Genomic DNA, 25,557 nt, shown 5'->3' with positions numbered 1-25,557 from the left:
CATGACACATGCTGGCCCAGCTGGCAGCAGATATTTGCCCCACATGTATTTACAGATTTTATTTCACATTCTACTGAAACAAACGTGGTGCAGGCTGAATAAATACTATTATCACAATATTCATTTAGAGACATATGCTGATGTCAGATAAACACCAACTGTGTCTGCTGGTCCCAGTATTTCATACACCCAGCGTATGTCTTCATGTACAGCACAATATAATGTGCTCCTGTGTATGTGGGTGATCAGCCCCCGTGACGGGCGTCTGTCCTGGACATTAGGGGGTTACCACTGGCGATGGCACCGATATCTCCGGCAGTATCACCGGCTGGCTCTTTATTATTATTATGTCTGATCCACAATGTGCCGACCCCGAGCATCCACATGACAGCCCAGTGACAAATTACCCCATCTGCCCCAACATCAGCACCTGTTTGGCCTTCACTACGCCCCAGTCCCCCTGGATCAACCATTCCCCTGGTTCCTGGTGGAAGTCTCCTGCCCCTCTGCAGACATCCTAAATACCAGCCGGTCTGGCACATATATATTGGGGTGTTTCAGACCAGAGCAGGAACTAGCGAGCTGTGGGCCCCGCTGCAGGCAAGCAGGGTCAAGGAACTGGGGGCCACAGCTCGCTCGTTCCCCATGCAGAGGGCCCCATTATCTCCATGGGCCCCGGTGCACCACACCTGCTGCACCAATGGTAGTTCCGCCACTAGGTCAGACTCTCTGCCCCGTCTTCTGTGACTAGGCTACCTACTGCTCTTTCATGTCTCCACCCCCTTCTATACTAACCCCTCCCCCTTATACACTGGCCCCACCCCCTCCTAAACCATCATCTCTTCAGTGATTGAGCAACAAGCTCCTCTCCGCACTGTCTATGGCCCTCAGACCTGCCGATTACTCATCTAGATCCAGGATCTGGGCATCCAGACAAGCAATACGCTCACATCTGTCTGTCCGCCCCCATTGGGATATCCCGTAGGTGGGTGACCGGTCCCCTGAACATGTGCTGTGCTGGTACATGGAAAGGGCACTAAGAAGGGGTAAGGGGCAAACAGACAATAATAATGGACTAATCAGAACTATAACAGTTTATGCAGAAAAATAAACAACTTCGTCCAATTATATTTAAGGGGAATAAAACAATATATTTTTAAATGAGAAATCAAACTCAAGAACAGGCCGACGAGAGGGTCTACAAATGAAAGTTTTCCAGCATTCCCCACATGCAGCAGAGTTATAGCCGGGTGCAGACATTGCCCCAATAACTGCAGCAAAACACATACAGTCCTATTATAAAACGTACGGTCATCCTGCAGGATATAGAAGTCTAACACTACAATAACTGTGACAATACAACCTGTACATGCAATAAGCCATAGACACAATGTTACACTCAGCACCAGTCAGCAGTGACCCTGTGCACTGGGCTGGTAATGAGGAGGCTCAGACATATCTAGGATACTGGAAGCAGATAATATAACATTACACAGGGATCCACCTCCTCCCAGACCCCACATTACCTGTGTCCTCCTTCACCATGTCCCAGTGCTCAGGTCGCCCTCCTGCGACAGATCCCCGGAGAAGACTGAATGCAGCGGCTGCTGATGGCAGAGCTGGGAGACAGAGGGAGGCGGAATTTCTGGCTGAGATGAGGAATTGTGGACTCTGGTCTGTGTGTGCCGGCTGCAGCTGCTGGGAGACACATGCAGGATTCCTGCACCGCACCCTCCAGCCGGCACTGTGCATTCCTGCCCTTTACCCCACACCAGGTCCTCAGCCTGCAATACTGACAGCACAGCCACCTGACACTACAAGTAACAGACAGCCCCATCTTCTGTTCCTCTGTTACTACTACTGAGACCCTGCAGCACGACAGCAGAGGGTGGGTGGGAGTGTGACTGTTGTTACTGTAATTAGTTAACATCAAGTTTTTTTAAAATAAATGTGTAGACTTATTTGAATTTACTAGGAAAAATGTTTTGGTGAAATAAAATAATTATAATGAACCTTCAAATGTTTTGGTTTTTTTTTAATTGCATGCATAGTCTTCCTGCTTTACGGGTGGACACAGGGGGAATCTCCAGCTTTGTGGATAAACTGTCTATAGATTGTACATAAATCAGGGGATGCAATATAGGGGAGGGTGTGTATACCATAAGTGTATGTGTGTGTGTGTGTGTATAAATATATATCTATCTATATCTATATATCTATCTGTGCTGTGTTTCCGAGAAGCACAAACAATGAATATGAAATGTAGATTTGAAATCATAAACCATTTCATTTAAAAGTGATTGTATACACATCATGACTTAGCATATAAAAAAGAAAAAAAGAAAACTAGGCGCAACTCCGAACATAGAGCAACATAAATTCACTCCTATAAGTATTCCATAGTCCACATATCACTCACAGTTTTTCTATTAGAAGAATGAAAAAAGGACCCGAACCACTGATAAATCTGCATAAAATATGAATAAAATGTTCATCAAAGTGACAGATCTTCTCTCCTGTTTCAGTAGCACCTACGGAGAGTTCTTTAACTTGATGTTCAAGGATCCTCCGCTACAGGTGTATAGTTGATTGGACTATTTCCTCACATATGAGAGAAAGAAAAAGGAAACATAGGGCTAGATTTACTAAGCTGCAGGTTTGAAAAAGTGGGGATGTTGCCTATAGCAACCAATCAGATTCTAGCTTTCTTTTATTTAGTACCTTCTACAAAATGACAGCTAGAATCTGATTGGTTGCTATAGGCAACATCCCCACTTTTTCAAACCCGCAGCTTAGTAAATCTAGCCCATAGTGTCTACCCGTAAATTTCAAGTTGAAATACAAATTTAATATTGCTTCATATCCCAAATAGGTATACGGTAAACATACATAAAATACATAGAAATCACAGGTCTTCACACAGTAAATATAACATTCTCACCATATTGATAAAATAAAAAGCTTCCAAACTGTAGTCAGCGCCTCTCCGGATAAGAAACCGCAACGGTCGGAGCAGAGGTAATCATGATTACAATGAATACCCTGAGTGAAATCCAATATCCTTCCTTACCACGCACCAACACGTTTCAAATCAGAACGAGTCGTGATTACCTATGCTCCGATGGTAGCGGTTTCTATCCCCGACCCCCAAGGCCAAAAGGTCCCTTAGGTACTTAGGATTCCACCAAAGCTTCACCCAGGGACCGGGACCTTGCCTGACACCCTGAAAGGGGAGGGGCATCGGAGGTGCCAGGGGAGTGGGCATACACCAGGTCGTCCATGAATTGCAAAGCCCATAAGGGCCCACCGCACCCACTGGATCCGTGTGAAAACAAAAAATAAAAGTACAGATGACAAACAAGAGTGAAAAAATTTAATTTTAAAAATTCTCCCACCCCGTCATAAGGGCGAGGCAACAGGAGGCTATGTGTAGCACAGAAAAGTGTAAAAAACATACACAGTGCCCTAAGTGGTCACATGTGGTTCCTGTCCCCTCAGAACATAGATTCCAGGATTTCTCCACTGCCTCAAACATAGGGAGAACATACACAGATAAGTCTTTGGTTGGGAATCAAACTAATGTGAGGAAGCAATGCTAACCACTGTGCAGCCCCAGTATAGTTTCAATCATACATGCCTACTCTCCCGGAATTCCCGGGAGGCTCCCAAATGTCAGGAAGTCCTCACGGACTCCCGTAAGAGTATGCAAAGCTCCCGCATTTGCCGAAATTCACGGCAGTGAATGGAGGGCATGGGGCGGCTTAATCGCGTCATCAAGCTTCACCCCCTTCATTCAATGCAGTGAATTTCGGCTTTTTATAGTGGGGTCGGGGCTGTGGCGAGACAATCATGTCACCACAGCCTCCTCCTACTCCATGTCACATCACTACTCTTATAAGTGGGCATGTATGGTTTTGAGAATTGCTGACACTACGAACCTTGACTAGCGAACTAATATTGTTTGGAAGGATTGCGCTCTCTAGAGGGTTGTGCAAGAGCTGCACCAGCTGAGGGTATCCCTCCCTCAGACAACAATAGATACACAGATTTAGCTGAGCGCTCATTGACTAGGAATCTGTTAGGAAAATGTTATTGTGAGATGGCTATGAAATGTATATAAAACAATTTAATAAAGATAAAATAATGTAGGTTACATAGTGCAATACCCCACATAAGAGCTAAAACATACAATCAGAGTACTAAAAACAGTCTCAACTATAAGCAAAAAAACATAAACATTTCATATGGTATTGAGCAGACAGTGAATATAAGTAACAATAATAACAGTCTCAAGTGAGGCAAACATCATGTTTGTTCCTTTCGTTAAGCTAATATGTCCATAATGTCAGTAACCTCCAGCCAACCTCACTGGAAAATAGTTCTTATAATGAGTTGCAAATAGAATCCAGGTGGATGTAGCGAAGATGCATTCAAAGGTAAACCAATAGTTACACCGTAGTAATACACAGTAGTTAGACAATGTGTTTATGTGGATGTGTAATACACAGTAGTTAGACAATGTGTTTATGTGGATGTGTAATACACAGAACCCCCTCCTCCGCCAGAGGTATGCAGGTCAGTGGCGCTAGCACAGGCAGCAAATGGACCAGCCCCGTGCGGCTGCACAGCTATTTATAGCACATCAGAGGCAGCGATATCATGAGTCAGTCTAATAATAAGGAGCTGCAGCATTGGTGCATGCAGGAAAGGAGGCATCCATAGTACCAGAGCCCTAATCTTCATTCATAAATACACCACGCATGTGGCAGTGGCCGGGCTGAAGGAGACAAGGGGGTGCTAGAGGGCGAGTGACTGCAGTTATTACAGCACATAGAGGAGATATATATATATATATATATATATATATATATATATATATATATATATCCTCTCTGTGCTGTAATAACTGCAGTCACTCCAATATATATATTGTAGCGTACATCATCATTACTCCAGCTCACAGACACAGGTTTAATTCTTAGAGCAGGTAAGGGTTCTGCAGAGAATAGGTTATGTGCTATTTATGGACCGCTTCCTGTAGTTATGATAAACCACAAATGGAGAAGACCTAGGGCTAGATTTACTAAACAGCGGGTTTGAAGAAGTGGAGATGTTGCCTATAGCAACCAATCCGATTCTAGCTTTCATTTTGTAGAATGCACTAAATAAATGATAGCTAGAATCTGATTGGTTGCTATAGGCAACATCTCCACTTCTTCAAACCCGCCGTTTAGTAAATATACCCCTTAGCTTCAATTACAACAAAATTAACTTCATTCATTTCATACAAAAGTTCAAAGTATGAAAATAATCTAATGGCTAATAGATGAACCAAGACCACTAAATGTTACTATAAAGTTTACTCCTTTCATTCTATAATAGTCACTACATTAATCATGGATGAGGCAATCGGTTTATAATATAAATGCAAGTTTGGTATAAGGGTCGGGGGTTGGCGAGTTGATCCGCTAGTGGATGGTGCAGTCTCCGTTGAGGTGTGGAGTCTAATAGCATCCTCTATCTTCAAGACAGGACCACGCAAGGGGACTTGGACTCCACTGTGAGGTGACCACAGGTTGCAACCTCCAAAGAAGGCTGCAGTCTGCCAGAGAGCGAAGCACAGAGTCACAAGACAAAGGTAATCTAGGAAAAGAACCTGAAGTTCAGGGGCGAGCAGCAGTCATAAGGAGGAGCCGAGGGGCATGGGCCGGTAGCAGTCACAAGGAGCCGAGGGGCATGGGCCGGTAGCAGTCACAAGGAGCCGAGGGGCATGGGCCGGTAGCAGTCACAAGGAGCCGAGGGGCATGGGCAGACAGCAGTCATAAGGAGGAGCTGAGGGGAATGGGCAGGCAGCAGTCATAAGGAGGAGCTGAGGGGAATGGGCAGGCAGCAGTCACAAGGAGGAGCTGAGGGGTATGGGCAGGCAGCAGTCACAAGGAGGAGCTGAGGGGAATGGGCAGGCAGCAGTCACAAGGAGAAGCCGAGGGGCAGGCAGCAGTCACAAGGAGAAGCCGAGGGGCAGGGGCAGGCAGCAGTCACAAGGAGAAGCTGAGGGGTATGGGCAGGCAGCAGTCACAAGGAGGAGCTGAGGGGCAGGGGCAGGCAGCAGTCACAAGGAGGAGCTGAGGGGTATGGGCAGGCAGCAGTCACAAGGAGGAGCTGAGGGGAATGGGCAGGCAGCAGTCACAAGGAGAAGCCGAGGGGCAGGCAGCAGTCACAAGGAGGAGCCGAGGGGCAGGGGCAGGCAGCAGTCACTAGGAGAAGCCGAGGGGCAGGCAGCAGTCACAAGGAGAAGCCGAGGGGCAGGCAGCAGTCACAATGAGGAGCCAAGGGTTAGGGGCAGGCAGCAGTCACAAGGAGGAGCCGAGGGGCAGGCAGCAGTCACAAGGAGAAACCGAGGGGCAGGCAGCAGTCACAAGGAGGAGCCGAGGGGCAGGGGCAGGCAGCAGTCACTAGGAGAAGCCGAGGGGCAGGCAGCAGTCACAAGGAGAAGCCGAGGGGCAGGCAGCAGTCACAATGAGGAGCCAAGGGTTAGGGGCAGGCAGCAGTCACAAGCAGGAGCCGAGGGGCAGGGGCAGGCAGCAGTCACAAGGAGAAGCCGAGGGGCAGGGGCAGGCAGCAGTCACAAGGAGGAGCCGAGGGTTAGGGGCAGGCAGCAGTCACAATGAGGAGCCGAGGGTTAGGGGCAGGCAGCAGTCACAATGAGGAGCCGAGGGGCAGGGGCAGGCAGCAGTCACAAGGAGGAGCCGAGGGGCAGGCAGCAGTCACAATGAGGAGCCGAGGGACAGGGGCAGGCAGCAGTCACAAGGAGAAGCCGAGGGGCAGGCAGCAGTCACAAGGAGGAGCCGAGGGTTAGGGGCAGGCAGCAGTCACAATGAGGAGCCGAGGATTAGGGGCAGGCAGCAGTCACAAGGAGGAGCCGAGGGTTAGGGGCAGGCAGCAGTCACAATGAGGAGCCGAGGGTTAGGGGCAGGCAGCAGTCACAAGGAGGAGCCGAGGGGCAGGCAGCAGTCACAAGGAGAAGCCGAGGGGCAGGCAGCAGTCACAATGAGGAGCCGAGGGTTAGGGGCAGGCAGCAGTCACAAGGAGGAGCCGAGGGGCAGGCAGCAGTCACAAGGAGGAGCCGAGGGTTAGGGGCAGGCAGCAGTCACAAGGAGAAGTCGAAATCAAAGTACAGAAACTAGCAAGGAAATGTTTATTTACTTTTGCACAGCAGACTTACCTATTGCACAGGCAAAGGGTAAACGGAACAGAGGGGCTAAAAATGAAGTCAATCAACTGGATTTACTACAGGAGGGACACCGGGGAAGGCAATGAGAAAATCAGAAGTCAGAAAGGTCTCAGAAGAATTACAATGCAAAGGAACCAGGGCTAATGGCTGATGATTAAATCAACTATCATTTTTATTTGCTAACTTAAACTACATTGATCACAGTTAGTAAACACAGTACTGCTTCAAAACAAGTGAATTGATGTTTGTGCAGTTGTCCATACGTACGAGACACAGAGCATTACACTCAACATATTGAACAAGAGGTGGTACTGAGCAGGTGTCCACACATACAGAATAAGAACAGATGCCGTTTATTGCTCCCAGCACACAGAAGTGGTACTATGGATGGAGGGAACTATCTGCCTGCAGGAAAAGTTGCAGCCCTACTCAGTCTGCAGTTGGGAATGTCAGGGATCCATGCCAAAATCCTGTCCTGACAATCTACCTGGTGTCTTATCCTTCAATGTCCCAAGGTTTTACCAAGCCCCCCAGAACCTCACCCTGGAAAGCTAGCTTGAGTGATGCAGATGTCCAACATGCTGGTCTATTGAGCAGCTCCTGGTGTGACCCAAAAGGGTTCAGGGGTTCCCACAGCTACTGACGCTGGGCCACATCACCCCTTGTACCTCTTTTAGGAAGATCGGGACATCACCTGCTGCGCTTAAATGAGACCTCCACCTTCAGAGAAAATGTTCTTCCAGGCAGATCTGTCTACATTCATTGATCTGCAGTATGGTGAGAAACCTGCTGTGTACATATAACTGTATAACATGCACAGACGGAGATCTGCCATACTCAAAACCGACAAACACCAAACTACTCTGCCTGGAAGATACACTACATTGGTGACAGAGATCACCTTTAATAAAGTCCTAATCAGAGTTACAGGTGGCTATTGCACAGCTCCCCCTACTGGAGCATTGTGTGCTGCATCCAGCACCTTCATTATTCCGCTCTTAGGGCTAGATTTACTAAGCTGCGGGTTTGAAAAAGTGGGGATGTTGCCTATAGCAACCAATCAGATTCTAGCTTTCATTTATTTAGTAATTTCTACAAAATGACTGCTAGAATCTGATTGGTTGCCATAGGTAACATCCCCACTTTTTCAAACCCGCAGCTTAGTAAATCTAGCCCTTAGTCCCACATGAAGCATGGTAGCTGGTACTTATGTCCACAGGTAACTATATACCTAGAACTTTTCCCTCAGTAATAGCGACAGTCTCATCAGGACTCCGGTCTCTTCTGTGACATGTAGAAATTATACAGACACTTTATAGAGAAATCACAGAGTGAATAAACAGGAAATAAATGACTTTTCTTAGCCGCACATGGCGTGATACATTATTTATTTAGCAGTACGGAGCGGTCAGCTTCCGAGAAATGAAACCAGTCGTTTAAACCAAAGGTCAATCTTGCAGAATGTAATACATCACTTATAGATTCTAATGCAGTTATTAGACTTCCCGGTCCCTGCAATGCAGAACAAGCTGCTGTCTAATAGGGGGAGGTTGGGAAATACAATTATGCAGAATTAAAAGCATTTTGATATCCAAACGTTACCACATATATATCATCTGTTCTGTAACATTATAGAATCTGGACCCATTGTTTCATACAGGTCAGTTAGACACAACAAGGAAACTAACCGGGTAACTGGGATTTTGATGGTAGTAAAACTTGGGATCGACCACTCCCTATACTGTGCCTCGTTCTCGGAGAGCAAGATGGCTGGGGCGCGCCGCAAAATCCTCTCTGGTGTCACGAAATCCGCATTGGTCTGCAGACGGGCGGTGAGACTCATTGAACTATTCAGTCGCACTTTGTTGACGAAGCACAATTCTTGGTGGACATTACACAATGTAAAACAAAACACACAAAAGAGCCAAAAGTAACAAAGACAGTTCCACTGCCCCCCTCTCAGGAGCAATTTAAACCATATACAACTCTAAACTGAGCAGGCTTTCAAAAATGATCAGATGAGATGTTTATGGACCCCTGTATTTTGGTTTCGGTTTTGGATCTATATTAACTTCGTGTTTTGGTTTTGGCAAAACCGCCCTCACGAGTTTTGGTTTTGGATCTGTATTTTTTCTAAAAAAAAAAATTGATACAAAATGCTAAAATCACATAATTTGTATGTTTTTTTGTTCCTACAATATTAACCTCAATAACATTAATTTCCAGTCAATTTTTGTCAAGTGACAAGAACACTGCTACCCCTGTTTCTGTGTGAGCAATGGTGCTGGATCTCCTGGGGAGGGAGGTGCTTATGGAATCCAAAACCCTCGAGATCAGACAACGCAACAATGATGTGTTGCCTCGACTCAGATCCGGGGAAGTGGTAGAGAACCAAGATCCAAGTGGCAAATGCTACAATTCAAGTCATCAATCCCCCACCCAGTGAAATGGGCTGAATTTGGGAGGGAACCCTGCTCTCCTAGGAAGACTCTCAGATATTCAGGCATCTACCGGATGTCCCAGAAGTATGAACCAAAGCGTTGCGCATCCAGAGGTAGCGATATCATGAGTCAGTCTAATAATAAGGAGCTGCAGCATTGGTGCATGCAGGAAAGGAGGCATCCATAGTACCAGAGCCCGAATCTTCATTCATAAATACACCACTCAGGTGGCATAACGAGGTGCACTGACCTATTACCATCCATTGTCCAGTAACTATAGGAAACTCCTCACCTAAAGATTTCAGCACTAAATTACACTGACCAATCGGAGGCAGAGATACAGAACAAAGTAAAGAAGGCAGATTGTTTCAGAGGTGGTCTCATCGTGACAGGTATTGAAGCTTTCAGTATTACCCCGGCCTGCACTGGGTGCTGGCAATTATCCAGATGCCAGTCTCTGTCTCCAATCCAGGGTAATATCTGGCTGCGAATGTCCTTATGCCAATAACCCCTTGGAAACCTTACTGAGGTTGTAGTGAGATGTTTGTTACCTGACTCTCTCCTAGTTTAATACCCATCAATAACTTCACATAAAGTTCTAGCCCTATATTGTACGCTATACAGCTCTAGCACTCCTCCTGTACAGTACACAGCTCTATCACCACTCCTGTGCACTGTACAGCTCTGGCACTAGCACTCCTCCTATACAGTACACAGCTCTAGCACTCCTCCTGTACCAGTATACAGCTCTAGCACTACTACTCCTGTACAGTACACAGCTCTAGCACTACTACTCCTGTACAGTATACAGCTCTAGTACTCCCCCTGTACAGTATACAGCTCTAGCACTCCTCCTGTACAGTATACAGCTATAGCACTACTACCCCTGTACAGTATACAGCTCTAGTACTCCCCCTGTACAGTACACAGCTCTAGCACTACTACTCCTGTACCAGTATACAGCTCTAGCACTACTACTCCTGTACAGTACACAGCTCTAGCACTACTACTCCTGTACAGTATACAGCTCTAGCACTCCTCCTGTACAGTATACAGCTCTAGTACTCCCCCTGTACAGTACACAGCTCTAGCACTCCTCCTGTACCAGTATACAGCTCTAGCACTACTACTCCTGTACAGTACACAGCTCTAGCACTCCTCCTGTACAGTACACAGCTCTAGCACCACTCCTGTGCACTGTACAGCTCTGGCACTAGCACTCCTCCTATACAGTACACAGCTCTAGTACTCCTCATGTACAGTACACAGCTCTATCACCACTCCTGTGCACTGTACAGCTCTGGCACTAGCACTCCTCCTATACAGTATACAACTCTAGCACTCCCCCTGTACAGTACACAGCTGTAGCACTACTACTCCTGTACAGTATACAGCTCTAGCACTCCTCCTGTACAGTACACAGCTCTAGCACTCCTCCTGTACAGTACACAGCTCTAGCACTCCTCCTGTACAGTACACAGCTCTAGCACTCCTCCTGTACAGTATACAGCTGTAGCACTGCTCCTGTATAGTATACAGCTCTAGCCACTATTCCTGTACAGTACACAGCTGTAGCACTACTCCTCCTGTACAGTACACAGCTCTAGTACTCCCCCTGTACAGTATACAGCTCTAGCACTACTACTCCTGTACAGTATACAGCTCTAGCACTCCCCCTGTACAGTACACAGCTGTAGCACTACTACTCCTGTACAGTATACAGCTCTAGCACTCCTCCTGTACAGTACACAGCTCTAGCACTCCTCCTGTACAGTATACAGCTCTAGCACTCCTCCTGTACAGTATACAGCTCTAGCACTCCTCCTGTACAGTACACAGCTCTAGCACTCCTCCTGTACAGTATACAGCTGTAGCACTGCTCCTGTATAGTATACAGCTCTAGCCACTATTCCTGTACAGTACACAGCTGTAGCACTACTCCTCCTGTACAGTACACAGCTCTAGTACTCCCCCTGTACAGTATACAGCTCTAGCACTACTACTCCTGTACAGTATACAGCTCTAGCACTCCCCCTGTACAGTATACAGCTCTAGCACTCCTCCTGTACAGTATACAGCTCTAGTACTCCCCCTGTACAGTACACAGCTGTAGCACTACTACTCCTGTACAGTATACAGCTGTAGCACTACTACTCCTGTACAGTATACAGCTGTAGCACTGCTCCTGTACAGTATACAGCTGTAGCACTGCTCCTGTACAGTATACAGCTGTAGCACTACTACTCCTGTACAGTATACAGCTGTAGCACTACTACTCCTGTACAGTATACAGCTCTAGCACTACTACTCCTGTACAGTATACAGCTGTAGCACTACTACTCCTGTACAGTATACAGCTGTAGCACTACTACTCCTGTACAGTATACAGCTCTAGCACTACCCCTGTACAGTATACAGCTGTAGCACTACTACTCCTGTACAGTATACAGCTCTAGCACTACTCCTGTACAGTATACAGCTGTAGCACTACTCCTGTACAGTATACAGCTCTAGCACTACTACTCCTGTACAGTATACAGCTGTAGCACTACTACTCCTGTACAGTATACAGCTCTAGCACTCCTCCTGTACAGTATACAGCTCTAGCACTCCTCCTGTACAGTACACAGCTCTAGCACCACTCCTGTACAGTATACAGCTGTAGCACCACTCCTGTGCACTGTACAGCTCTGGCACTAGCACTCCTCCTATACAGTACACAGCTCTAGTACTCCTCATGTACAGTACACAGCTCTATCACCACTCCTGTGCACTGTACAGCTCTGGCACTAGCACTCCTCCTATACAGTATACAGCTCTAGCACTCCCCCTGTACAGTACACAGCTGTAGCACTACTACTCCTGTACAGTATACAGCTCTAGCACTCCTCCTGTACAGTACACAGCTCTATCACTCCTCCTGTACAGTACACAGCTCTAGCACTCCTCCTGTACAGTATACAGCTGTAGCACTGCTCCTGTACAGTATACAGCTGTAGCACTGCTCCTGTATAGTATACAGCTCTAGCCACTATTCCTGTACAGTACACAGCTGTAGCACTACTCCTCCTGTACAGTACACAGCTCTAGTACTCCCCCTGTACAGTATACAGCTCTAGCACTACTACTCCTGTACAGTATACAGCTATAGCACTCCCCCTGTACAGTACACAGCTGTAGCACTACTACTCCTGTACAGTATACAGCTCTAGCACTCCTCCTGTACAGTACACAGCTCTAGCACTCCTCCTGTACAGTATACAGCTCTAGCACTCCTCCTGTACAGTACACAGCTCTAGCACTCCTCCTGTACAGTATACAGCTGTAGCACTGCTCCTGTATAGTATACAGCTCTAGCCACTATTCCTGTACAGTACACAGCTGTAGCACTACTCCTCCTGTACAGTACACAGCTCTAGTACTCCCCCTGTACAGTATACAGCTCTAGCACTACTACTCCTGTACAGTATACAGCTCTAGCACTCCCCCTGTACAGTATACAGCTCTAGCACTCCTCCTGTACAGTATACAGCTCTAGTACTCCCCCTGTACAGTACACAGCTGTAGCACTACTACTCCTGTACAGTATACAGCTGTAGCACTACTACTCCTGTACAGTATACAGCTGTAGCACTGCTCCTGTACAGTATACAGCTGTAGCACTGCTCCTGTACAGTATACAGCTGTAGCACTACTACTCCTGTACAGTATACAGCTGTAGCACTACTACTCCTGTACAGTATACAGCTCTAGCACTACTACTCCTGTACAGTACACAGCTGTAGCACTACTACTCCTGTACAGTATACAGCTCTAGCACTACCCCTGTACAGTATACAGCTGTAGCACTACTACTCCTGTACAGTATACAGCTCTAGCACTACTCCTGTACAGTATACAGCTGTAGCACTACTACTCCTGTACAGTATACAGCTGTAGCACTGCTCCTGTACAGTATACAGCTGTAGCACTACTCCTGTACAGTATACAGCTCTAGCACTACTACTCCTGTACAGTATACAGCTCTAGCACTACTCCTGTACAGTATACAGCTGTAGCTCTCTAATCATCCACCGCAGTATTTTCTCATACATGCAGCATCCCATTAGGATCATACTGCTCATTGGTTACTAGTATAGATGTGTTCATTTATTTTTTAGAAAATGATGTTGAACTTCAGTCAGAATTCATGTAGAAGTTATTTATTAGTATTGTTTTAAGTCAGACTAAACATCTACTCCTTTCCAATACCAATGAGGATGACGCTAGAAGATAATAAATAGAACAAAAATTATTTCGAATTTTCTAATGAAATCAAGTAGAATTGTATTTAATTTTACACAACATCAGCTAACACTATACATATAATTATGTATAACTATAATTCAGTAACTATGAAGTGTAAGCTCTTGTGAGCACAGCCCTCCCCACATTTTGTATTAGACTGTATCATTATTCGTCATCATAACTGTTTTGTACAGCGCTATAGAATATGCTGGCGCTATATTAATACAAGGTAGAAATATTAATACTGTGGTATAACAGACATGTTTCAGCTTTGAGACATCGGCATATAAAATGACTTCATTCCCAGTCCGCAGGGGTACAAGCTCCGTCCCGTAGCCGGAAACATCCCAACGCGCCCCTCTGACCTTAACATGCCTCGCTGCTATTCCCTGGCTTTAGCCTCTTACCTAACACTGACCTGCGTTCCTTGGGCTAATTCTTCCATGATCTAATCATAGCTCAGCCAGCTATTCCTGGGCTATACGTCATGCCTGGTAAACCCTCGCTATCTCCATTCACCAGAAAAGGGGGAACCGAGCAGAGTGGGGTAACGTAGTGGCTGGATAGAGGTCTCAGGCTGTAATTGGGCTCAACAAATAAATAATGTTTATTTAAGGGTACACGATATTCCCCCTTTACACAGCTAACACAAGACAACAACTCTCTGACCAACATTGCTGTGTTACTGATCACACAGACCGCTGAGCACTTTTTACTTTTGCAAACTGGTTAGACCCATATACAATATGTAATATGCAGCACTTACCCTCATGTATCTAACTCCCATTGTCCTATAGAGTGTAAGCTGTGAGCAGTACCCTCTTACCTCTGTCTGTATTACCCTGTATTGTTTTATTACTGTGTGTTCCAAATCGTAATACGCTCTGGAATATGCTGGTGCTATATAAATAAATGTTGTTGATGACGATGATGTTCTGCATATATGATGTTTAGGTAAAGGTGTGATCAGTGTCAGGTAGAGTTTAGGGCAGATCTTGGTGGGTACAATGTTACACAGGACACAGGTAGACAGTGTCCGTGGAGAACTGGAATGTGTCCGGATTGCTGTAGAGATTCTAATGTCTGGTAAACCCACGGGGAGGAAACAGGATCTGATTTTATTTTAGTCTATTATAAACTTTCTCAGCAGCTGCAGGATTTGCTGCCCTGGACATACAGGAGGCCCAGATATCTGACGTCTCCCGGGGGATCTACCACACAAAAATAATTCTGAGAGTGACCATGATGCTCATCTGCACAGGAAAGACCCCTCCCCCCTTCCGTGCAGGATTCAGGAGAGAGCCTGAGAATTGGTCTCCTAATCATTTCATCATTATCCCCATTTATTTATATAGCGCCACCAATTCTGCAGCGCTGTACAGAGAATATTTGTTACACACATCAGTCCCTGCCTCATGGGAGCTTACAGTCTAAATTGCACACACACACACACACACACACATTCATTTTATCAGCAGCCAGTTGCCCTACTAGTATATTTTGGAATGTGGGAGGAAACCGGAGCAACTTTAAGAAACCAACTCAAACTTGAGAATATACAAACTCCTCCCAGATATGAACCTGATCAGGAAGTGATCTCACGACCACAGTGCTGTGAGGCGCAATACTAACCACTGAGCCACCATGCTGCGTCAATTACATCCCATCACCCATGGACTGTGTGCGTTTACATGACATACAGACTACACGGGATCTGACACTGAATGTGAGCCAACCAAGTGGCTTTTTGTCGTGTCACTCAGCCAGGCTTCAATATTTAGGTGACACCGTTTAAAAAAACAGCACGCAATTAAAAGGGGGATTTCCACCTACACATGACTTTGATTTGTTGTACTATGCGCGCCCTCGTGCTAAACGCATTGCTTTATGGGTCCCTGTTCGTAGTCACCAATCCAGTCAGGATTGTTTGTTTCCAATGCCCTGTGAAACAACAGCTCTGAGAGACCATCTGCCTGATGGTATAAATACATAGCTAAAATGCACAGAATAAAGCTATAGAGCACCGTGTCTAGCAAAAGTCGCACAGGAGCCTGTAGAAAGTAATCTTTTAAAGTCACCTGAAGGTGGACCCCCAGGGTGACCACACACTCACCCAATCCTGTGGGAATGCTGCTCAGCTCCTCGCACAGGTAGTAATCATCCGGGTTGATGTACGGTATATGTTGCAGTAGGCTCTGCTTCGGGATGAGATATAAAACCTCTGCAATCTCCCCGTCCTCTATGATTGACATCCGCTTTACGGCGTTCCCAGGCTTGTTCTTGCTGGACGGGACATCCTTGCTGTGTCCGGAGGAGCAGAGCCTGCCTAGGGCGTTCAGACTCCTGGGGAAGGATGGCATGGCAGAGAGCTGTACCTGTGCCCTCACCAAGTGAACTGCAAGTCACAGAACAACCATGTGGCTATGTTCCCACTCTACACCATCCACATGGTCACATTCCGGCAATTGGACACCGATGACTCCTGTCGCAGCTCTCTGGGATCTGGGAAGATGCCTCCGGCTGTGTCTTGTCTCCTCGCTGGGGGAGATTAAGATAGACTTGCCGGGATTACCAGCAGGAGATTACCGGCAAAGGCCGGGTCAGCTGACCACATAACCTCATCTTCAGCAACAATTTGTCACTGTGACGGAGCGGCGGGAGATCCCCCCTCTCTTGTCCTGTTCAGGGGCTTCTGATTCCAGGGAAGTCTGGATATAGGTAAAGCTAAGTAAGAGGATTAGTTACAAACATCTTAAAAAAATGATATCCCTGAAGAGGGATTTAGACACCGACAGAGCACAGGACACATCTGTGTAGATAATCCGGCCAAGGATTTCACAAACCTACACAGGAAAATCTAGAACTGATTGCAGATTGATTAAAACAGATCTCTGTGAAGTGGCTGCACTGCAAAAATAATCACTTCTCACGTGCAATTACATGGTTACCCAAACAGATGGAGCAGATACCTATACAGATGGAGCAGATATATACAGATGGAGCAGATATCTATACAGATGGAGTAGATATCTATACAGATGGAGCAGATATATACAGATGGAGCAGATATCTATACAGATGGAGCAGTTATCTCTGCAGATGGAGCAGCTAAACATCTATTCAGATGGAGCAGATATATACAGATGGAGCAGATATCTATACAGATGGAGCAGATATCTATACAGATGGAGCAGTTATATACAGATGGAGCAGTTATATACAGATGGAGCAGATATCTATACAGATGGAGCAGTTATATACAGATGGAGCAGATATCTATACAGATGGAGCAGATATCTATACAGATGGAGCAGTTATATACAGATGGAGCAGTTATATACAGATGGAGCAGATATCTATACAGATGGAGCAGTTATATACAGATGGAGCAGATATCTATACAGATGGAGCAGATATCTATACAGATGGAGCAGATATCTATACAGATGGAGCAGTTATCTTTACAGATGGAGCAGTTAGACATCTATTCAGATGGAGCAGATATATACAGATGGAGCAGTTATATACAGATGGAGCAGCTAGATACCTATACAGATGGAGCCATTATATATACAGATGGAGCAGTTATATACAGATGGAGCAGCTAGATACCTATACAGATGGAGCCATTATATATACAGATGGAGCAGTTACCTATACAGATGGAGCAGTTACATGTATATGCAGATGGAGCAGTTACCTATATAGATGGAGCAGATAGATATCTCTACAGATGGAGCAGTTATCGCTGCAGATGGAGCAGATACCTATACAGATGGAGCAGCTAGACATCTATTCAGATGGAGCAGTTACCTATACAGATGGAGCAGATATATACAGATGGAGCAGTAATCGCTGCAGATGGAGCAGTTATCTATACAGATGGAGCAGTTATCTCTGCAGATGGAGCAGCTAGACATCTATTCAGATGGAGTAGTTATCTATACAGATGGAGCAGTTACCTATACAGATGGAGCAGATGTATACAGATGGAGCAGTTACCTATACAGATGGAGCAGCTAGACATCTATTCAGATGGAGCAGATGTATACAGATGGAGCAGATATCTATACAGATGGAGCAGTTACCTATACAGATGGAGCAGCTAGACATCTATTCAGATGGAGCAGTTACCTATACAGATGGAGCAGATGTATACAGATGGAGCAGTTACCTATACAGATGGAGCAGATATCTATACAGATGGAGCAGTTACCTATACAGATGGAGCAGATGTATACAGATGGAGCAGTTACCTATACAGATGGAGCAGATTGTATTGCACCGCAATGCATGTTACTATGCCACAGCCAATCCCCATTCACATCCTTGTAAGAAAAGTGTGATGATGATCCAATTAGTTATTTTACTTATGTATTTACACCCACATAGCAAACAGTTCATGTATCAATGTAACGGGAGTCAGATTTATAAATATACTTTTATTTAAAAGTATTTTTTCCAGCATTGGGGCCTGCCCCTTAGCAACAGATTCCCCGCTTTGAACAGCACAGGGATCGGAATAGGCACCGGGTATGTCTGAGCAGAACATGCGCAAATTGCGTCAGGGGGTGTTGGTGGGCGGCCCTACGTGTGCATACATGTGTGCGTTGATGCTCGAGGGCATTCATCTACCTACAGCTCTCTAAAAGTCCCAACAGAACCTCTCGCTGGGTGGAGGTCCGGACTACCATGTGTCCATCATGTGGATTCTTTTCTTTGCCACCAATGTAGTTGTAGATTAGCTACTGTTCTAAGGATCATTATCCTGCCAGAGAGACGGCCTCACATTTTCCTCTATGACACTCTAATATAAAGAGACTCTCTATACATACTGAAATCAGAGCACAAACACATAAGCGTAATTCTAACCATATTCTAATCAAGCGGATCTCAAGATAAATTTCAATTTGGATCTGGGTGTAATCCACTGTAGTGACCGTATGTTATCAGTGCAGGATACACACATGAGCAATATAAGGTGACATCAGAACACATACAAAAAAAAAGTTATATTATAAAATAAATTAACTCTAAATCTCTAAAATAATCTCTAAACAGTATAATCATTAATAAAAATATGGTTGTTTTTATTTTACATTAATTACATACATGTAGATGTTCTTAATGCGTACTGTACATACAATGGGCCTGAGTCATTAAGGAGAGCAAAGCAAAAAAAAGGAGTAACTTTGCACCTTGGCAAAACCATGTTGCATTGGAGGGAGATGTAAATTTAAAATGTGGGGCAGATTTATAGTTGGGGAAGGATGTCCAAGATCAACTTTACATTTCAGTGTAAAAAATAAATCTGTGGACACGCTGGCCGCATGGAACGACCAGCAGCCAATCGCAGCTCCCGGCCGCGAGCCAATCACGGCTCCCGGCCGGGATGACGTCATCGGCGGGCGACCCGCCAAGGGATATAGGAAGCGCCCACGTGGTGGGAAGGCAGTACGGTGGTCAGCAGAGCTAAAGTGGACAGGATCCAGGAGAGCAGCGCGAGAAGTAACAGCCGCATCAGCAGGAGTAACCAGAGAGCCATCCGGAGTAGCAGCCGCAGCAGATATCGCCAGCAGTGAGTCCGGGCGGCCAGGACTAGGAGGACCAAAGAGGAGCTACGCGGACGTCGCGAGTGGAGGACCCAGACCAGGTAAGACCCCAGTGGGGACCACCTCTTCCGGGCCCACGCCCGCATTCTATCACTCTCTCTTCGCCCGGGCCCAAGGCCTTCTACCTTCGCGCTTTAGGTCCGCCCTCCAACTAGGTAACCCGCAGTAGGGGATTACAGCTAAGCCGCGTGTCCCCTTCTAGGCCCTAGGTCCCCTCAGGCCTTAGGCCTTCTAAGGTAGGAGCTTGACTCCCCCACAGGGCACTAGGCCCTAGATCCTCTCAGGCCTTAGGAGGTAGGAGCTTGGCTTCATCCCCCCCCTCACCTTGCTCAGTACCCTCCTTTCGGTAGAGTACGGTAGGACCTTCTACGGGTGTATCCTGCATTGATATTGTATTGGGGATTGTACTCTGCATTGATATTGTATTGTTGTATTGGGAATTATATTGGTGTTGGGGAATTATACTGTTGTGTGCGGGATTGCACGGGGAAGTAGGTGGTGCCTCCTTCCGTGCACCGGCCCGTGAGTGGTAGGGGTGTGTTGTGTTCTTTCCGTAGGGGTCGGAAGGCGGTGTGTCGGGATTAATCGCTGGGTGGCGCTTGACTCGTCTCCTGGCCGTGCGTACGGCTTGGAAGGGGCAATTGGGGCGAGTCTCGTACCACCCCAGGGAGACGGACTGCGTAGGGTCTCCCAAGCCGGTAAGTACTGTCTACCACCTTCCCTTCCCCCTCCGTGTAGACTCGAGGTAGGACGGGCCCTTGGGTGGCGGTGTGGCACGACTCCTTCGCGGGCTGACGGAGAACAGGGTTTCCCTTAGCGCCTTGGGAGTGGTGTAGCACAGCCCTTCTGAGTTCCGGGGGCGGTCAGGGCGTTCCGCGGTTCCACTGGGGCAGTGCCTGGGAGTTCCGGGGTTTGTCACGGTCGTCCACGGTTCCATTGGGGTGTCTGGTCTGGGCTCCAGCAAGGTTGCCTGGCGGTCCCAGAGGTGTTTCAGGGGACTCTCCAAGGCGTTCCTCGGGAGTGTCGCCCTCACAAATCTATCAAGTATTTGTGTGTTACATGAAAAACACAGCCAGTATTTATCTTATGTGCAAAATATTACATTGTAACATGGTTTGTCCAGATAAAAACGTACTCCTTTCTTTGCCTTACTTTCCTTAATCAGGCCCAATGTGTTTTATAGCCTATGTTACTTACATACCCCTGTTCTGTGCTAGCTGGTGACTAAACCGTGTCAGTCATCACTATCAGGCGGCACTTACATCTCATCTGTAGCTGGTGCAAATGATACAACTGAAACCGAGTGTACCAACAAGAAACCTAGGACCTAGAACCACTCTCCTTTGGCGCACCCTTACTGGACATTGCCTGCATTCGTCCGCCTATTCCCAACCCCGTTCTGCCCTTCAACTCGTGTCATTTGCATCATTGGCGTAAGGTCTGTTTCTGAGCATTGCGCAGAGCTATTTCATGCAAGATATAGCACGCAAAACATGAATCAGACCCGCTGTATCTCCTTCAAGATGTCACTATTTGGCTATAAAACAGGATACATGTTACTCAGTCATTAGCATTGGAACCACAGCAGCAAGTTACAACTGAAAACGCAAAACCACATTAAAGTGTATAGTACAGGGTCAGTCAGGGGAATTATGCATACTTGCCAACTTTGGCAAGAGGTGCTCCGGAGGTGGGGGTGAGGTGGGTGTGTTGGGGGCAGGACCCGACAGGTCACATCATTTGGCCCCGTCCCCTAAACGGCCATCAGTTCCTATCCAATCACAGCAGGGGCGAGGCTACAATGATGCAGAATTTGCGTCATAAGCCTTACCCCTACCGCTTTAATATAGTGGTATTTAGGAACCGGCTCTCTTGGGAGTCCAGGAGGACTCCCAGAAATTCAGGAGTCTCCAGGAAATTCAGGAGGGTAGGCAACCATGGAGTTAGGTTTTTATGAAAATACCTTTCAACTGTCCAGATTTTGGTGTGACAGTCCTGATTTTAGAGCTGGGTGGGAACCTTGGGAGTTATCTTCCTGCATTGCAGAGCAGCGGTCAGAGAGGGACTTTTAATGGGCAGCCTAGTGATGTACAGCGCTAGCCAGCTCACTGGGCGTGTGGCCATGCCCCTGTTACTACGTAACCACGCCCCCTGTCCCGCTCTTAGGGACTGAAATGTTGGGAAGTGTGTATGAATAATATACCACTCCTAATGCAGGATCCTCAGACGTTGTAGTCTGTTCAAGCTGGGTTGTGACATCACTGCTTTCAATTTTATATCCTTTCATCCACTTTACTTTTATGTTTATTTTTTATTTTCAGTTAACCCAATACTTGTTTTCAAATTGACATTTATTTGGTAAGATTTAACCACTATCATTGCTGTGTATATTTTGGCATTTACAGTCATTAATACAGTATACACCAACTGCTTATCATCAAACAAACTGTCCTCCTTTTCAGCAACATTCTGTCTTCTATTACAACTGTGACGGCGTATTGCAGGTTATTCACCCATCCTCTAGCGAGCATAGAAAGATATCCCGCCCATGCACCTCTTATACAGGTAATAACCAGCCCCCTCCTTATACCACTTGCATATTTCACTTAATATCTCACGTACCTCAAATAATCACTTATATGTGCCTAAGACACTTTCTATTTATTAACTGGTAATGATATATAATTTAATTAATAAATCTGGGTGCTATTGATTTAATGTCAGGGCTGGCTGGGGTGCCGACTCGTTGCTCGGCTTCCTAGCAGGTGAATAGTACCCATCTCTTTTCCATATAGGGACCCAACATTCAAGGATCTGGCTGATCAGCAAATGTACTTAAGACATCAGCAGCAGCACCAGGCAATTGGAGCTAAAACAAGCAGGAGAGAGCGCACAGGGCTGGAGGGCGTCTAGCGCTTGTAAAGTAACAGTAAGATGATCACTCCTCCAACGGCGGGCACCGATGCTTGGAGGCGACATCTACTCTCACCAGGAGGGGTACGCGACAACAATTGCTTCACAGAACATCGCAGACGTCTTTAGTCCTCGTCGTGGTGACTGCTTCAGACAGAACTGCCCAAGCGTCTGCTGTTATATGGAGGTCGGGGCACTGGGCTCAAATAACCGGCTTTTATGTGAAAGCAGTTATAAATGCTAATAAATTAATCCACTTCACCTTCTCTTTGGTCCCTCTCTAGGGGGCATATTTAACAAATAATGATAGTGCACTATTGTGCACTTACTGTAATATACATGTCCCACTGTGTGTCCCGCATATTTAACAAAGGTGCATCGCAGCAGATATCGTGGATATCTGCTGCTTTGCATTCCTTTTCGTTTTTGGGAGCAGTCACCATTCTACAGTATGGTGACTGCTCCCGGCCACAATCTAACAAGTTCCGAAAAAAAATATTTCCCTGAAACTTGTCATGTTAACGTACCTCAGCTGAAGCTGGTGCACATTATCATAAATTAAACATTTCAGTGCTGTCAGCTCTGCTCCGAAGAGCAGAGCTGGACAGCGCATGTGTGGAGGGATCACATGATCCCTCCCTGTCACTCACCGCTCGCTCTCTGCAACGATAGTTGCAGAGACCGAGGGGAGATGTTTGTGCGCATGTGCAGTTCTTCGAACTGGACATGCGCTATTGATGTATGAAGAGGAGCGAAGGACACCTGGAGGAGATCCGGAGACAGCGCGTCCCGGAGAGGGGGGTAAGTATGAATTTTTTTAATCACAGAAACAGCAGTTTATCGGAACTGCTGTTTCTGTGATCCGTTTTTCATAAATTTGAGAAATAGTTCAATCCTTATCAATGTGATAAGGATTGAAAACTATTTTTCACTTTATGAGAAGATTGATAAATGTGCCCCTATCTGTGTACGTTACCTGGATATAGTCAATCCGCAACTTTTAATACTCACTGTGGACTAAAGAATACCCCCGTCCTCTTTTAGGCTCCCTGTTCAACATCCCACCCAAAAAAAAAAAAAGTCAGCTGCCCCTACTATCTCTATATAGATCCCTATATAGTAAAATTATATTTATCTATTTGCAAAACACTGTCTCCCGACGACCAACCCCGGAGATGTTCCCCAGTCATTATTTGTTTCATTGCTGGATATTAATACTTAGTGCTCACAAATCACTGTAATGTTTCACTGTTACTATGACCGTTCTGTATCACTCGTTGTTTTCCATAACTGTAAAACCCGGTGTGGGCTATATGACATGAGATCACATTTTAGGACTTGGGCACTAGATGATTGTGATGTCCTGATATATAATAACACAGATTTGGAAGGGGCGTACTTTCTTTTTCACATGACTGAATGTACAACTTTGATATCTGGTTGCTGCCAGTGGACGGGTGGGGCAGTATGAAGAGATCTTGGCTTTTACCCATCACTGATATAGAAATCTGCAATGCAGAACAATGACAGAGATGATACTGAACAAACTAATATTAGATGATCTGATCAATAGTCATCTCTGTCCAGGGTGCCGTCCTGGTCCGGCAAACTCTCTCTGTAATTCCAATTCCCGGAGATAGGGAGAGGAGTCCATTCAGCATCATATAGTAATATGTGATCAGCTCATACACCAGCAGGATACCGGAGCTGTCTGTTCTCTCATTAACCATAATGCTGACTGCTCAGCTATTCATTGCAACATCTGGAAGATTAATGTAATAAATGCTGATTCAATAAACTTTCTTTACATCTCAGACTGAACTCCGGGAAAGATGCACAGCGTCCGCTCTGATTTTTCAATGAAAATAATAGTTTGTTTGGAACGGGAACTTTGCTCAATTTGTGATAGAAGATTCTATTTGCTGTATATCAAATTCACACTACAGACACTAAAAACAATCCTGGAGTTTCATACATATTATAACAAAATTAACTTGTACATTATTAACCAGAAAACCTCTATTTATCCAGCCCCATAGCCAAACACGTGGAAAACAAACAGTGACAAGTTTAAACTATTAAACCAAGAGATCTATATTGCATCTTGCACAGTTTTCATTACTGCATAATATCCTCAACCCAAAAAAATGAACAAGAACACCACAACAGAATTAAAAGGTGCAATTAATGTTATAGGTTCCGCTGCATTCACCTCTCAGAGGACATTTGAGGACTAGACGACGGAGCCTTGGGAACAGCTTTCAAATTCTTGAATTTAGTGCAAATCTGCATTAAATCCATCCACTCCAATCAGCAATTAGCTTTTATCATTCTAGTGCAATTTAGAAAATTAAAGGAAACATTTGATTGGTTGCTATAATGTTAGTGCACATTTGTAACTTTGAGCAATGTCAGTAAAAATCCCTGAACAACTTAGACACTCTCAAACACAGTAACTAGAGCTGTAATTTAGGCCTGGGCCCTGTGATTCTTACCATTAACTCCGAAGCAGGCCGTGATCTTCTGGGCATACTGGCATAGACCATCATCCTGCTGCCCCTCCTCAAGCTGGCAGTACTCCGCCATCCTGCTGACTGGCCGAATGCTCCTCACACTGACTGAAGCAGAGCTCTTCTTTCTAGTTTCTGGTCTGGGGTCATTAATAATTGAAAAGCTGAATGAAATCTGCTGAGTCTTCAACCTTGTAAATCCACTTTAAGGACTAATACATAGCAGACGTTCAATAGCCTCACGCAGATCTCATGTTAGCTGCCGTGCCACGCTCACTGTGAGCGGGCGTTGCTGCAAACGCTCAATACAAGCGCAGTGTGGTCACTGCAGCTGCCAAACTTCGCAGGGACACCAGTGATTGATCAGGGAGAAGTCAGTTTGAGACTCCAGGCTGATCTCCATCTCTTACCCAGACAAGTCGCAGCACAGCCTTGCATGGCACTGAAGCACTTAATGCAAAAAGATGATGCAGACTTAATTACTTCACACCGAGCTCTAAGGAGAAGAATCACTTAAGGAGAAGCAATAAGTCAAACGGACAAACTCAATACCAGGAGTCTGT

At 45.9% G+C, this 25,557-nt stretch overlaps 1 protein-coding gene across 17 annotated transcripts in view; it reads right to left on the bottom strand.

Annotated features, from left to right (window-relative positions):
* Positions 1–25,557, bottom strand: part of ABLIM1 (actin binding LIM protein 1) — a 180,659-nt gene that overhangs the window by 126,764 nt on the left and 28,338 nt on the right. For 5 of the 17 annotated variants that reach the window (XM_075215610.1, XM_075215613.1, XM_075215612.1 and 2 more), the window contains exon 1: positions 16,073–16,507. The exons of 1 other annotated variant lie outside the window; for it this stretch is intronic. In XM_075215610.1, coding sequence (XP_075071711.1) covers positions 16,073–16,319 — 247 coding nt within the window. In that variant the 5' untranslated portion in view covers positions 16,320–16,507. Of the gene's footprint in view, positions 1–1,526; positions 1,678–16,072; positions 16,509–24,979; positions 25,244–25,557 lie in introns of those variants that run through there. 11 more of the 17 variants (XM_075215626.1, XM_075215616.1, XM_075215625.1 and 8 more) reach the window with 7 other exon arrangements.

Source organism: Mixophyes fleayi, chromosome 6 (genome assembly GCF_038048845.1).
Source record: "Mixophyes fleayi isolate aMixFle1 chromosome 6, aMixFle1.hap1, whole genome shotgun sequence".
Classification (NCBI taxonomy): domain Eukaryota; kingdom Metazoa; phylum Chordata; class Amphibia; order Anura; family Limnodynastidae; genus Mixophyes; species Mixophyes fleayi.
This window is presented reverse-complemented; position numbering and strand designations above follow the sequence as displayed.